We start from the raw sequence: 16,733 nt of genomic DNA, 5'->3' as shown, positions 1-16,733 counted from the left end.
TGGCCAATTTTATAATAAGTTTTTTAATTGTTTATTTTAATTGTATTTTGTTACTGTTTTTATTTTGGCTGTACACCGCCCTGAGTCCTTCGGGAGAAGGGTGGTATAAAAATCTAATAAATAATAATAATAATAATAATATATCTGATAATGCTCATTGTAGGCAGTTTTTACTTAGTTTGTAGGCAGATATCTACCAGGATATTTGTCATACCCCCAAATGGCACTTATTCCCCTCAAAGATTATAAACAATAAAAATATTTTTAAAAATCAAACATGCCAAAAATGGAGAGAGATTGCTATATCTAGTGAAGAATACTAATATACACTGGTACCCAATACCAGTCAATTCTGGATGAGGTTACACTCCCCACCAACCCACTAAAATAAGAAAGAACCTAGCATACATTGTATATGAATAATCATGAATATTAAAACTATTTTTATCACAGGGTTATAGTAACAGAATCTTGCAAGTCTGAATATGCCATTCTCCTTCCTGTCTTTATCCTAAAGAGAATTAGTGAGTGTCCAAACTGACATACTTTCTCAAATTCCATTCCTGCCTGGGCTGAGGTTTATCTTATTAATAAATGTCCCAATGTCCCTTGACTTGATTGTGGCTCTTTCTCCTCTTCTTCAAGATTATTTTCATAGTTCACTATAGGTCCTTGAATAACATCACTGTGTTCTAGTCTATTTTTGGGTTCAATTTAAAACATCAAGGTTTGTTTTTACAAGTCTTTCCAACTTGAAGGAATCAGGCTGTCTCAAGAATTGCCCATTACCTATTATGTAATGGGTAATTACATAATAGGTAACCTTCTCAGGGTGCCGTCGACCAAACAATGTAGGTCGGCGGCCCCTAGGGGGAGGGCCTTCTCTGTGGCGGCACCAGCCCTATGGAACGAGCTATCTCCGGGGTTACGCCAACTCCCTGACCTCCGGACCTTCAAACGTGAACTGAAGACTTTACTATTTCACTGAGCGGGACTAGCCTAAGACATATTTTAGCGAAATTTTAAGGGGTTTTAATCGGTCTTTGACCGTTTTAGTGATTCGGCCAGTAAATATTTGTTCTTAATTGTTTTTAAATATTGTTATTTATTATATTTATATTGTATTGTAAATGTTGTACCTTGATGAACGTATCTTTTCTTTTATGTACACTGAGAGCATATGCACCAAGACAAATTCCTTGTGTGTCCAATCACACTTGGCCAATAAAATTCTATTCTATTCTATTCTATTCTATTGGTGTGGGTATTTTAACATTGGCTGTAAACCGCCCTGAGTCCTCCAGGAGATGGTGCGGTATAGAAATGTAATTATAAATAAATAAATTAAATAAATAAATAAATAAAATGTGATCCCAACTGAAAAATCAATCGTGTCAATTTTCCAAATAAACTTCACTTCCCAGTCTTTTGTTTTGTAAAGCAATGCCATAACAAGCCTATACAATCAGCCTTCAGAATCAGATAGGCAGTGTAAATGCTGAACCATTCCCATACTTTCTCCACAACTGTACATGGGACCGAGAGGTGATTTCAAAGCTAGGAGGTGAACTGATTGCTCACCACAGTGGACAATATAGTATGATACATTTGGTGAACATTGCATAATATTATTATCAACATTAATCTTTTATGTTTTTACAGCAATCATTCAGAAAATAATACTCAAAATTGTTTTTACCTTTCCTATCAAAAAGTAAACAAGAGACTCTTTGGGAACAATTTGCTTCAGTTCTTCAAGTTCTTGCAAAGCATACTGAAAGGAAGAAAAAAAACAGTAACTTTTTCAAGGGTAATATAATTTAAATATAGGTATCAATGAATGAATCAATCAATGAAAAGGTCTATTCGATACAATAAAGTCAATTGTAATGTCCATGTCTAATGCTTCGTTATTGTTTGACAAATATATTAGTTGTGGTACACAAGTAGACTTTGCTTACTGACTGCCTTGTTTAGTGAATTTACAATGGTGTAAAAAAGAGTTGAGACAATTCACATGTTTATGACACATTACTAAACATGACTGCTATTTAGGTACTTTACTTCGCACATTTACAACCATCACCACATCCCACAATCGTATAATTGCCATTTAGGTGCTCTGCAACTGGTTTATGACATCTAAAGTTAATAGGGAATGTGGAATTAAAATAATAAGGGACAGTTATGTGATGTTTCACTTTATGATTCACTTAATGACCAACGAGAAAATGATATCTTAAGCCCATCAGGGTAATGTGATTTTTTGCTTAACAATTGCAGTGTTTAGTGATAGAGTTGTCCATTCCAATTGTACTTGCTAAGTGAAGACTTCCTGTACAATTTGAAAAGTTACAATGGGCCTAGAAAACCAAGAGTTTAGTCTACTGTTCACTCCAATATCAGAGATATAATAATGGATCAAGGAATTCAGGAAATTCTTGAATAGAAGATATATTCCATTTCTCTATCATTTAGAGAAATCTAGAAGAAGTTGTAAAAATATTCAAAAAATGAAGTGGCAACACAGAAAATCATAATGATTATAACTAAGATAGAAATAATGAACTGCTGGAAAAGTTTCAGATACTTGGTCAGGTGACTAAAATCCTAATAGAATAAAAAAAAATCATTATCTTATTATATTTTGATTGCAGGGATTTAAAATGATTCCTATGAAACTACTTTTTCATTTAGGAACATTATAGTAGAATTCCCTTTCTCAAATTAGGAATAATGTTTAACCATAAATCAATATGGTATCGAGCAACATTCCTTTTGACCGAGCAAGTAACTCTCCTGAAGCAGTGGAACAGTTTTGAATCACCAGCAGAAAAATAGTGTTCTTACAGTTCTCAAAATCTAAGGCTGCAAAGAATGTTCTGTGGAATAAATCTTACTAAACTATGTGAAATATATTTACGATTGTTCTGTATGCATTTTACAATTGGCTTAAATGGATATTGCTAATATTCAGTTTTCCCAAAGGAAAAAACAGTTGCTTTCCAAAAAAAATTCAAGTATAGTTCCTTTCAAATTCATTACTCACTTTGTACTTCTCATTTGCAAATAATACTGAGGCTCTGTGGAATTTGCAGAGAGGGTTCTTGGGATCAATGTTAATGGCTTTGTTCAGTGTATCCAAAGCTTTCTCAGATTTCTTCAGAGCATGCTGAACCTGAAAAAAAGAAGAACGTCATTTTCTATATATATATAACCCCATGCTGGTCAACGTTCATATTATAATCAAATCTGTATTAGATGTGATTTACTTACAACTCCAATGTGGCACAACAAGACAGAACTCTGAGGATTAATTTGAAGTGCTTTTTGGAAATGCATTTCTGCAAGGCTGAATTTCTCTTGCTTGTAGTAAATCATCCCCAATCCATACCTAGCATTGAAAACAAAAACAAACAACAACAAAAACCAACAATTTATATAATATTACTACTGAAGATCAAAGAGAAACACTCAGCTTTCTAGACAAATTGACATATTTTAACATTTAGGAAAGCTTAATGACTTATTTCACAAAATGTCCACTATGATAGATATGGTTAATTACAAAACATCAATTTCATGAAAGATAAATTGTCAAGGCAAAAATTTAAATACAAACCAAGAATGTAATCCAAACTCTATGCAGATAAGTAGTGATACATGAAAGATATATTAAAAACATTACTAATATATCCATAGAACCAATACATCAAGTGAAAAATACAAGTATCACAGAGACCTATAATTTTCTAGACTTCAGGATACTTTTTCTCCTCATCTCAATTTACTTTTTCTTATTTATACAGTAATATTGTCACAGTATACATAACACCAAACTTTCTTTAATTTTTTAATTAGAAAAAATAAAATTAGGAGGGACTGCATGCCTTATAATCAAAAAGGTAATGTTTATGTTGACAGCAGCAGGAATCTTATATGCATAAAGATGAAAAGACACATTAATTCCTACAATGGAAGACTGAATGGTAATGGTGATGGAATTAGTAAAGATGGCAAAACTGTTTTAATTAAAGAGAATTTAGAGTTCATTAGAATTTTGTTTCTACTTGGAAACTGCTTCTGGACTTTTTGCTTGAAACTGAAAAAAAAATGAAAATTTGATTTTAGGTTTTGATGTTTAAAAAGATTTGTTATTATAGAAATGACCTGAAATGTGAAATGTAAAGCAAAAGATTGAGGGCAACCTTTTTGTGTGTATACATGTTTTACTGCACTGAAAAAATGTGAAGTCCTCACTTTTTCTCTTTCTCTGCACTTTTCTCTTTGTCTTAGTTTTCTAATTTTTGTTTTTCTGTATTTTATTTTATTATGAAACTTAATAAAATTGTATTCAAAAAAGGAATTTTGCAGATGTAGATATATCTTAATAAGATTGTAAAATATGGGGCAGATAACACAATTATTTGGATGAAGATGTTGAAAGGAGATTTATCACATTTACAAATAACACAAAACTGGGAAGTGTATGCAATACTTCCAAAGTATAAAAGGAAGTATATTAAAGAAAATCTAGACAATCTTGAGTAGCACTAAAATTAATAGAAGAATTTAAAGGAAGTTCTACATCTGGATTGGAAAACTGAGAGGCACAAATACAGGATAGGAGAACAATAATACATGTGGAAAGGATCTAGATATCCTTACTGACCACAAGCTAGAAAAACAAACAACAACAAAAACCAACAATTTATATAATATTACTACTGAAGATCAAAGAGAAACACTCAGCTTTCTAGACAAATTGACATATTTTAACATTTAGGAAAGCTTAATGACTTATTTCACAAAATGTCCACTATGATAGATATGGTTAATTACAAAACATCAATTTCATGAAAGATAAATTGTCAAGGCAAAAATTTAAATACAAACCAAGAATGTAATCCAAACTCTATGCAGATAAGTAGTGATACATGAAAGATATATTAAAAACATTACTAATATATCCATAGAACCAATACATCAAGTGAAAAATACAAGTATCACAGAGACCTATAATTTTCTAGACTTCAGGATACTTTTTCTCCTCATCTCAATTTACTTTTTCTTATTTATACAGTAATATTGTCACAGTATACATAACACCAAACTTTCTTTAATTTTTTAATTAGAAAAAATAAAATTAGGAGGGACTGCATGCCTTATAATCAAAAAGGTAATGTTTATGTTGACAGCAGCAGGAATCTTATATGCATAAAGATGAAAAGACACATTAATTCCTACAATGGAAGACTGAATGGTAATGGTGATGGAATTAGTAAAGATGGCAAAACTGTTTTAATTAAAGAGAATTTAGAGTTCATTAGAATTTTGTTTCTACTTGGAAACTGCTTCTGGACTTTTTGCTTGAAACTGAAAAAAAAATGAAAATTTGATTTTAGGTTTTGATGTTTAAAAAGATTTGTTATTATAGAAATGACCTGAAATGTGAAATGTAAAGCAAAAGATTGAGGGCAACCTTTTTGTGTGTATACATGTTTTACTGCACTGAAAAAATGTGAAGTCCTCACTTTTTCTCTTTCTCTGCACTTTTCTCTTTGTCTTAGTTTTCTAATTTTTGTTTTTCTGTATTTTATTTTATTATGAAACTTAATAAAATTGTATTCAAAAAAGGAATTTTGCAGATGTAGATATATCTTAATAAGATTGTAAAATATGGGGCAGATAACACAATTATTTGGATGAAGATGTTGAAAGGAGATTTATCACATTTACAAATAACACAAAACTGGGAAGTGTATGCAATACTTCCAAAGTATAAAAGGAAGTATATTAAAGAAAATCTAGACAATCTTGAGTAGCGCACTAAAATTAATAGAAGAATTTAAAGGAAGTTCTACATCTGGATTGGAAAACTGAGAGGCACAAATACAGGATAGGAGAACAATAATACATGTGGAAAGGATCTAGATATCCTTACTGACCACAAGCTAGAAAAACAAACACCATCTTAAGGTATCTTAGAATTCTACTGCTTAAAAATCTAGGAGATGTCCTTGAAGGAAATGGCCAAAGACTGTTATATAAACAAAGATGATTGAAACACTGCTTAAATTCTGGAAAAATTAGATAATATTTGGAAAAGACTCAGGCAAATTCTTCCCTGTTTATTGAGGTATAAGAGGGAGGGGAGGTAAGACATAATCAGGCCTGTGAGATACATGTTAGCCCTTTTGGGCAGACCAGTTCAGGAAATAGCTCTATAGAAACTCTTTATTATGTATTATTTTACTGTGAAAGGCTATAGTAACAGAAGCTATATATAAATATATTAATATACTACTTCTCTCTTCATGAGTTATTAAACATCTTATTAGATGTTTAACATGCAGACATTTCTTGATATGATCAGGGTGTCAAAATGTCCAAGATTACATATGAAATATATATATAGCATTCCTATATAATTAAGAAATTATTACCTCTTACATTAAAAGATAATGAAATGCAACTGCAATGGTATTTACCTGTCACCCCTAATTCTTACTGACTACACTCAGTCTCAACAGCCCTACAGCCCTAGTCCTCTGACAGTCTTATAAGTGATTTTATGTTGACACTGAAGAGAGAATGAAGCCCTAAAAGAGCTCATATAATAGCTCTCATTTAAGGTACAACTGTTCCTGATGGACCCATATGAAGTTTACTAGCAAAACAGAATGAAGTCACTACAAAGGTCTGTTTCCTATTTTCAAATCTCTAGAATACCACAATTGACTGATGGTGTTGAAAGCTGTTGAAAGTAATGCTCCATCAATCTTTCTAAAACTATTCATTAGGCTACTCTTAACTATGATGCCCACCATGAAATTGGTTTAAAATGGGTCAAGATAATCTGCTTCTACTAGTACTGAGAAGAGAGCACTGCCTCAAAACCTTTGCCAAAGCATGGAAAATTAGATAGTAATCTATAATGTCATTAATTGCCTCTCTTAAATAAAAATGGAAGATATTTGTAATCATCTTCTATATGGCATAACTGAAATGGACAAATGATGGTACCTACCAGTACAATCAGTCTCCATGTCAACAAATGTACAAATAGAAAGAGAAGTAATCAAATTGCCCCATAATTAATTTATTGGAAAAAATACTGCACAGTAAATGTTTAATCACAACAAATCAACGAGAGTTCTATAATCAAACTCTGAGATGTAGTAGTGGAGATAAGAATACTCCTTAGAATCTGAAACAGTTTATCTGCAGATATGAATCTCCAGATACTTCAAGTAGCATCATCTCCAGAAATGCAATGTAGATGTGGAGATATTTCAAGCAATATTTTTGAAAAAGTTTGTTTAAGTGCTGATCCTAATATGAGGAAGGGTCACCTAACACTTTAGGAGAGTAGATGATGCCATCTTCGGTTTACCTCTAGGCTTTAGAGAGAAAATAATGTTTTTCCTTATCTGATGCAAACAGGTAGCCTGGTCTGCCTGCTGTGCTTTATTTCATATTGTGCAAATATTATTATTTCAATTAGCTGATATATACTGTATATTGGTGAGCAACCCCCTCCCTCCAGAAGTCCCTCTCCTAAGCCTCCATTCTCTGATGACCATTTCGTGCTGGGCCACCTGCCATGAATGACTGTATTTTTAATTGTTTTTACTGAATTCAGTATGTCCCTTCTTCAATCCAATCAATAAGAAGTGAAATGTCTTCAAAAATATCAAGAAAATTCAATTGCCTTTTTAAAGTACCTTTGGGTCAACAATGACCTGGATGAGTGAGAACCTCCATAGACATCTAAGTTCAATAGTAGAATAGTGAAATATAGTACTGACAATTTGTTTGCATATTTAATATATTCAGTAGAGAAAAGTCAAACACTGACTCTTTCTTTATCTATATTGGTGAAATTGACATGAGTTCTGCCACATTTCACCCTCGAAGGATTAGAAGAGCCATTAGACTATTGGTTTCTGTCAATCAAAGATTGCTGTAGCTGAAGTAAACCATGGCTTTGCCAGCCTGAAAGGAGCAGAAATTAGATAAGTGGGGAGGGCAATTGAGTGGGCATGGGTGGGGGCTGTTGTAAGACGTTGTTAAATGATTTTAAAAGCCTGTGATGATCAGGAATCGCCAGAGAATCGCCAGAGGATCTGGGATCGCGAGAGGAAAAAAAGATTTTAAAAGCTCCTCTGACGATCCCAGCTGAAGATGCCTCATTGCAGCCCAGAACCTCTTAAAAGATTTGTTTTAACAACCTCTTCAGCCGAAGAGCTTGTAGAAAACATGTTTTTTAAGGTTCTGGTGATCAGGCAACTCAGGTGGGATCGCCAGAGAAGCCTTTTAAAACCTTTTTTTTTTACAACCTCTTCTGCCGAAGAGGTTGTTAAAAAAAGAGTTTAAAGGGTTCTGATGATCCCAGCTGAGCCGCAGGATCATCAAAGGCTTTTTTTTAACCTTTAAAGTCATGTTTTCAGCTGAAGAAAAAATGCTTTTAAAAGTTTTTTTAAAAAAAACCTCTGATGATGGCGTGGCTCAGCAGAGGCAGGGGGCGGGGCCAGGGATTTTTGCTACCGGTTCTCCGAACCACCAGCCGCCCCCACTACCGGATCAGGCGAGCCGGTCCATACCGGGAGAATTTCACCCCTGAATAAAAGATAACTCACGTAACTCAAAAGATATGTTAATTGAATAGGTAATTGGGTAGGAATGGTAATTGAAAAATAGTACAAAAGCAATCAACAAAGGTAAAAAAAACACTCCTGAACCAGATGAACTCTATGACTTTTGGCTAGTTACTGTCAAATCTATACTAAGAATTGATAAGGCAAATAAACAAAATTTTGGGAGCACCAAAAATGTAGAATAGTTAACACTTGGAAGACCTTTCTAATTTAGAAGGAAAATGAACCTAGAAAAATTCAGATGCATAACCTGATGCCAATAGCCTCCGAGCCATTTGCAGGCATAATTGCAAATCTAATGATAATATCTGAGAATGAATGATTTACAGAAGGAGGAGGAGGAGGAGGAGGAGGAGGAGGAGGAGGAGGAGGAGGAGGAGGAGGAGGAGGAGGAGGAGGAAAAAAAACAACTTTGTCTACAGCTTGCATATATTATAAAAAAGCATTTGATTTTGTTCTAGATAACCAGATTGAGAAATATCTCAAAATTTGGAATCAGTATAGATAGACATATTCATCAGTCTATGAATAATTCAATGAACTTTTGACAAACAATACTGAGGCTAATGAAGAAGAATTAGAAACAGCTAAAACTACCTGTTATTTTTTTTCAAATGACTTATTACAATTTTTCCTCTTTATACTATCAATATTGAACAAAACAAATTTTAGATATCAGTTGGCTATAAAAGCAATGAATCTTTTTCATTTACTCTATATGAATTATTTAAAATTATTTGGAAAAATGAAGACTGAATTGGATTTCCTACTAAAAACAGTAAAAGAATTCCACAAAGATACTCGGATGCAATTTGGCATTGATAACTGTGCAACTTTAGTCACAAAAGCAAATAAAATTGTTGTAAATAATTTGAAAATTTGATAAAGACAATAGCAACAAAAGAAGGCTAAAGTGTTTGGATATTTGGACAATTTTGATTCATTGCAGAGAACTAAGTCACAGAAAGCACTTCTACCGGATATAACAAATGAGTTTGCAAAATTTTGAAATCAAAACTAAATGGTGGAAATAACACCATTTAAAACAATTAAAGTCCCTGTTATTCAATATACAGTGGGAATAATTGATTGGACCCAGATGAAACTTGGTAACTTGGATCAGAAAGAAGAAAATTGATGACAACGTGCCATGCTTTATATCTCAAAAGTGATATCAATTACCTGTATTGGCTAAGAACCAATGGGATAGAAGACTTTCATAGATGAAACAAATTGGAGAAAGAAAAATATAGCTTGAAAGACTACATAAAGAAAAGTCAAGGAAATTCCTGAAAGAAATCAATCAAGGACAACTCTTGAAAACAAAGATGAAGATGAGTATTGAAAAGAAATAATTTCAAGCCAATGCAGAATCAATACTTGAAGAATATAGAAGAGGAAACTGGTAAAAATCCCTCATGGAACCAGTTAAGATCAGGAGTGTTAAAAAAAGAAACTGAAGACTTTATTTTAGCAATTAAAGAACAAACTTTCCCAACTAATTGCATGAAAGCAAAAAATTCAGCATGTAATAAGCAACAGCAAACGTTACCTTTTAGAAAAAAGGATGAACCATTTCATCAGTGGCTGCAGCAAAATTTCGCAAACTGAATATAAACACTATCACAACTGAGTTGCCAAAATTATTCATTAGAAACTTTAGCAGAGGTTTAGATTTTAGTAGTAAAGACTGAAAACATCATATTTGGAAAATGAGTGGGTTAAGATTCTATGGGACATTAAAATTCAAACATTCATTCAAACTTCATGACATGCTTAAGATAGCAATTACTGAAAATAATCTGCTTCATTGATATTGCTATACTAGGTGATGCTAGATTAAGGAAAAGCAATTGGGGAAAAAACAAGATATTAAGACTTGCAGATTGTATTTTAATGTTTATAGAAAAAGAAATCCTCTGTTATACCAATCATGATTGAAACTACTAGAATAATACCCAAAGGATTTCCTCAGTATTTGGAAATCTAGAATTTATCAGACCTGAACACCCTAATTTTACAAATCAAACTCCATTTTGCTTGGAATGTCTATATCCTTAAGCATTACCTTGGTTATTCTTAGGCCCTTGGTTAGGACTTGAATTATTAGGTTTCCATCAGCCTTAGACCATAATTCTAACTGTAGATACCTACACATTATAATAACAGACAAGTATACACCTGTGCATCTATGAGAACTAGACTGAAATTATCAATAGAAAATTAGAGAGAACAATAAATATTTTTTTACTCCAGAACTAAGTTATATCAGGGAGGGAAATTAGATTGTTAACTACCTTGAGGGGTAAATATATTCCCAACTGTCACCCTTTTTATTAATCAAAAATATTTCTCACCAAGCATTGTAGTGCCTTGGATTCATTCGGATTGCATTCCTAAAGCAGGATAATGCTCTCTCAAGTTCCTCTGTCAGCACAAATTCATGTCCCAGGAGTGTATAGGCATAAGCATAATTTGGATCAACTTGAATAGCTCTCTGGAAAAACTTGATAGCAATGTCATGTTCCCTTTGCAAACTGAAACAATTTCCTGCAGCACACCATGCCTGGAAGAAAGAAAAAGTAGAAGATATACCACAAAACTATGATTTCTCCCTCTTTCTACTTTTAAGTGATATAATAAGAGGAAGAAGAAAATATTAATGAACTACTATTAACTAATAGTTACCATTTAAGTGCTCAGTCACATAAAAGTTTGCAAAGTAAAATTAAGTAATTTCAACCTCAAATTTGTTCATTTAAAATTGAAGGAAAGAATCAGAGGGTAGTAAAAAAAAAAAGCCTGCCTCAAAATAGCCAGAAATGATACCTCTGGTGAATTTTTATCCATCTCAGTCAAGTCTTTTGAAAGAACTGAAAGAGCTACATCTTTCTGCAGATGCCACAATGTGGTTGAATAGATTTCCATGCCTTCTACTCTGTAGTTTTCAATCCTTCTTACTTCAGAGAATATTCTCTCAGCCTATGACAGTAATGAACAAATGCTATTTAATCAACATGATCCATTTTTGACATAACATGGGTACATTTAGTTATATAGCTTTAAATGAAACTGTTGGTTTTGATACAAGGGAATAATTTGCTTAATAAATTAAATGTTTTATCTTAAGAGAAGTGTGATTCATTCTCAGCAAATTTTATTTAATAAAATGAGAATATCCATTTCCCCCCCTTTACATAGAACCATGTAGCCAGAAATTGTTTCTGTATTAATTGACTCATCTAAAGAGTATCTAAAAGGAATTCATAAGGTACCAGAAAGTAGGGCATGGTAGGAAATGAAATAAAAAGCAGCAGCACATATAAACAGCCATTTAATTATTGTTTTTTTTGCAATGCCACAAAGTGATATTCTGGTAAATGCTTTGAAACTTGTAGGATACTGAAATTGGTGGCCAGTCAGTAATAACTAGATGGCCAACTGTCCAGCCCTGTTCTGAATAGCATTGATACTGGATTAGAACGACAGTGTGTGTGCGTGTATCGCTGTGATGGGGGCCAATATACTAAGCATAGAACGTCTCATTAGGATTGCTAAAAGGTGATAGAGAAAAGGAAATTTGAACTATTTTAAGTTTATTTTGGGGGGTAAATTTTTGTACAATTCATTGCAAATATAGAATGTAGTATCCCCCAAAATTCTTCTATGGCCTTTTTACCTGCATATATTCTGCAAGTTCAAAGTAAGCTCTTCCAATATGGCATAGCACCCAGCCCGTGTTGTAGTGATGAGAAGGCAAATGACTCAGTATATGAATGGCTTCTTTACAATTGTAGGAACACAAGGCTAAATATCCTTTCCCCATATCACGAAGAAGGCTCATCAAACCTTCTAGGAAAAAAATGCAATAAATACACAGGAGAACAAAGAGATATACTTGCTTAAAACTGCCACTGGTGATAAATGTGGCACATAATCTCAAGAAACCTAGATGAAATTCCAATAGTTTGAGTTAACAGAACATAACTGTGTTCTTCCAGTGAATAAGGTGCTGAATAGAACTAAAGAGATCTGGTCCAAATCCAAACTTTGAGAAATACACAAATATCCTCTGGATCACTCCATGTATCTGTAAAAATTCATGGTTATTACCCACTACTGTTGAATTTTCTTTCAATTAAGAAAGAAATTAAGATTGTGAACATCATGGCAACTTAATTAGAAAGAACAAGAATTTTAGAGGAACTTGCACTCAATCTTAACTCGATTCCAACAGGTATTTTCTATGTTTTTCTTGCTTTTGAATTTTACACTACCACTGCCTTTTGGGTTTGGTGCAAGTTTACTACTCTGAAGGAATTCTCAGAAATATTCTACACACCTGCTGCAGCTTTCTGTAATGTAAATGCCTGGATTTGTGGCGTTACTGAGGTAATCTTTCCTTCTGAAATAATGGACGAATCAAGTTTGGTGATTTCCAAACTGTCATTTATGTTTGGCTGTGTGATCCCTCCTTTACTGGTTTTACATTTTGTCTTTCGGTTTGCAATTTTTGTTGGAAACTTCATTTTTAACTTTTTACTATTTTCCTATGAAAGAAGAAAAAACATTTTAAAGAATCTTTCCTGGCAGCCAAATAGCAAAGTATACCATTCAAAACAGAAATTTGCAAAACAATTCACGGTAGAAATTTAGAGGAACTTCATTTTGGAAGGGGAACCTCAGCCCAATTTAACCTATGGTTTCATTTAATTTCATGTAGTATGGTACTGAAATATGTACTACATAATCCTATTAACTGCACTCGTTTTGGCTTTTGCCTGACTAATTTTTCCAAGGCTTTGTGATTTTTGATGAAATTTTATAGCTTTGAACTAATTATGTGATTTTATACAACATATATAATAGAATCAGACACATATTACATATTACAAAACACATATTACCCACTTTCTATAATAGCATTACTTAAGCTTATAGAATAAAAGATGTCCATGATATCTTTCCATCCAGTTTTTAATATTATAGACTCTCAATTCTACTCAAGAAAACTGAACTAGAGCTGTTCTACAGTGCAACAATATAATTTGGTATGGACTGAGTGATTATACTCATGTGAGGGAGATGGATGGCTCAAAAGCAGAGGATGAAATGTTACCGAATAAAATTTCTTCATGTTTGCAATTACAGCTTTTGTTGTTGTTGTTGTTAGTTGCGAAGTCGTGTCCGACCCATCATGACCCCATGGACAATGTTCCTCCAGGCCTTCCTGTCTTCTATCATCCAATTGCAGCTTTATTACACTTCATTATTGATTTAATGGATTTTGATATTATTTTTACCAATGATTTCAATATGAAAGATGCTTTGAAAGGATGATAGTTCTTCACTGTCTTTAGAAATATATCTAAAACATGTACAATTTCATTTAGAATACTTCTCTACCTCTGAAGTGAAGGATAATCTGTAACACTATCATATAAAACATTTGTAATGGGGTTGCATTGCCCTCATGTCGAAAGCACTGAGGCACTTCCAGATTGAAAGGATTAGCTGGTGACATCATCTTTGCCCAGGGGATGCCCAGTTAGGGGCTCCTTTCATGTCCCTCGGCAGGAACTGAAGCAAAGGATGGGAGCTCACCCTGTCCCAGGGCATCACACAAGTCTCAAATGCAGGCTTTTTGCTTGTCAATCCAGCGCCCTAATCACAAGAGCCACTATGCTCCATTGAAATAGAGTAAAAATAATTGTTTGTTTTACAATGAAAACAAGGAGTTAAATTAATTTGTTGTGATATATGTTTTCACAGCAAGGGTGTCAAACTCAGATTCTAGGGATTTTCGTCTCCGACTCTTCCTTCTCAGGCATTTCTCCTCAGGTGAAATTAGAATTTAGTTCTGAGCAAACTTATTTCTGAGTATACCAACTGTTCCTCCCTGTATTGGTTGGAGGGGGGGGGAGGAGGCTGGGGGGTGGGAAGAGAGAGAGGGGGAGAAAGGAAGGCATTTTGGAAAATTCTTTTACATCTCTCTCCTTTCGCTGGATTTTTATTACACCCCCTCTAGCCGATTGGTTGGGGGCTAACTGTCACGGGGGTGGGGGCGCGGAACACCCAGGACAAACTCTCTTTCTGTTAATAGGCCCTGTCAAAGGATGTGGGATGCAGGGGCCAGTGGCCCATTGCCCAGGGCAAATGGGTGGAGGTGTGCCAGCTGAGGAGATAAGTTGGGGGAGAATCACCCGAGGAGAAATGGCTGAGAAGGAACAGTTGGAGATGAAAAGTCCCATTCCGCAAACTCGCCGCGTCACATTGCCATCACATGATTGTGAAGTTTTTCCCATTCGTGGAGCTGGGGTAGGCATGGCCTGCATATGACACATCTGGCCTGTGGGCTGCCAGTTTCACATTCCTGGCCTAAGGCAATGCTCCTTTAACATATGTGGACTTCAACTTTCAGAATTCCCCAGTCAGGGAATTCTGTTCAAGCCACACATCTAAGTTGACGAGATTGATAAATACTATTTTAGAACATACTTGAAATCAATTCTGCTCAGAAAAATTCAATATCAATATAAAGGCGACAGTCCTGTTTTAATTATATCTGTAGTCCCATTAAATATGTCTGCTGCTGCCCATTTAGGCTCTGAATTTCCTGAAAAATATTAATCAATGAGAGGGCACCAACCTTCCTGGCCTTCTGGAAAAGCCTAAAGACCTACCTCTGCCAGTTAGGTTGGAGCACCAATTGGGGATGAGAGTATCACAATGGAGATGGTTGGTCAATTAACAACAGATCCCACCACATCCTGCTCCCACCCTCTTTTAAATGGGACATGGTCTTCTGGATTTTATATTTTTAGTTTATATAGGCTTCATTTTGTATGATTGTAAGCCACCCAGTTTTACCTTGAAGTAAGATAGGTAGGAAATAAGTAAGTAAGTATGTGCAGAATTCCCATTTACCTTGGCTGTAGAACTATCACTGGAGAACAAACGTGAACTTCTTCGAGGCAGCACATTAGGGGGAGCAGCAATAGTTGGGCTCAATACCTGAGGAGTTGTACTGGAGAGAGAAATCAAATTTCTTAACATAATTTATGTGGTTAGGGTTTCAACTGTGTTTCTTAACCAGAAATACAGGAAACATGACAACAGCAGATGCAGCCTAGGAAGGAAAACATATATCTCAGAATAGGAAGAAAAATTACACACCAGGTTAGGAAAACATTGCGTACCTCGTCTGTGCACCTGAACTTTGGGTCTGGGCAACAAGGATTGGTGTTACTTCCCGACTATTACCACTTTGTGAGAAGACCGACTTTGTTCCAGCTTGATTTATTCTGGTAACAGTCTATACAAAAATGTATCATAATGTTAATTATGTATTATATTTATAACAATTGCAGACTATGACATGACTTTCACTGGCAGAGATAGGGGACAATCTGCTAAATATATTTATTTTATTAGTTCATTATATTGCCTAGAGAGAAGAATGTTAAGTAGAAAGTGATATGCATTTTATTGCATGGTTTACACCATAAAATAACCCATTAGATTTGACAAACATCACACTGTTAGAAATGTTCTTTTCTTCTTATAGAATCACAACTATGGCAGAGCAATGACAGATAATTAAATTCTGCAGTACACTCACAAGAACAGGGCAAGCCAATACAATCCTACATACTGTCAATTTCAGTAAAAATCCTAAAGGAATAACTGTATGAAGCTGATTTTGTTATTAACTTAACCGGTCTATATATATAATAGAAGCATCCATTTTATGGAGCAGGAAAAATTAAAAGAGAAAATAATTTTGGTTTTACAATAATTCTGCCACATGTTTTTATTTTATTTATTTATTTATTTGATTTCTATACCGCCCTTCTCCCGAAGGACTCAGGGCGGTGTACAGGCAAGAATAAAACAGATGGTACAATATACAAATTTAAAATGCAGTTAAAAAACTTATTTTAAAATTGGCCTGAGAAGTAAAATATATAATAAGCTAAAAAACCCCATTTAAAATTAATTTCTAAGAATTTAAAAATTTGTTAAAATCAATTTAAGCCAGCCCCGCGCGAATAAAAAGATGTGTCTTCAGTT

At 34.1% G+C, this 16,733-nt stretch overlaps 1 protein-coding gene across 4 annotated transcripts in view; it reads right to left on the bottom strand.

Annotated features, from left to right (window-relative positions):
- The window catches only part of CDC27 (cell division cycle 27), a 46,156-nt gene that overhangs the window by 5,708 nt on the left and 23,715 nt on the right, over nucleotides 1-16,733 (bottom strand). For 2 of the 4 annotated variants that reach the window (XM_058179662.1, XM_058179663.1), the window contains exons 9-17: nucleotides 15,860-15,975; nucleotides 15,588-15,687; nucleotides 13,003-13,210; nucleotides 12,340-12,512; nucleotides 11,490-11,642; nucleotides 11,018-11,226; nucleotides 3,277-3,394; nucleotides 3,050-3,178; nucleotides 1,700-1,774 (exon numbers count right to left, since the gene is read on the bottom strand). In XM_058179662.1, the coding sequence (XP_058035645.1) occupies nucleotides 1,700-1,774; nucleotides 3,050-3,178; nucleotides 3,277-3,394; nucleotides 11,018-11,226; nucleotides 11,490-11,642; nucleotides 12,340-12,512; nucleotides 13,003-13,210; nucleotides 15,588-15,687; nucleotides 15,860-15,975 (1,281 nt within the window). The remainder of the gene's footprint in view (nucleotides 1-1,699; nucleotides 1,775-3,049; nucleotides 3,179-3,276; nucleotides 3,395-11,017; nucleotides 11,227-11,489; nucleotides 11,643-12,339; nucleotides 12,513-13,002; nucleotides 13,211-15,587; nucleotides 15,688-15,859; nucleotides 15,976-16,733) is intronic. The other 2 variants (XM_058179665.1, XM_058179664.1) reach the window with 1 other exon arrangement.

Source organism: Ahaetulla prasina, chromosome 4, assembly GCF_028640845.1.
Source record: "Ahaetulla prasina isolate Xishuangbanna chromosome 4, ASM2864084v1, whole genome shotgun sequence".
Classification (NCBI taxonomy): domain Eukaryota; kingdom Metazoa; phylum Chordata; class Lepidosauria; order Squamata; family Colubridae; genus Ahaetulla; species Ahaetulla prasina.
This window is presented reverse-complemented; position numbering and strand designations above follow the sequence as displayed.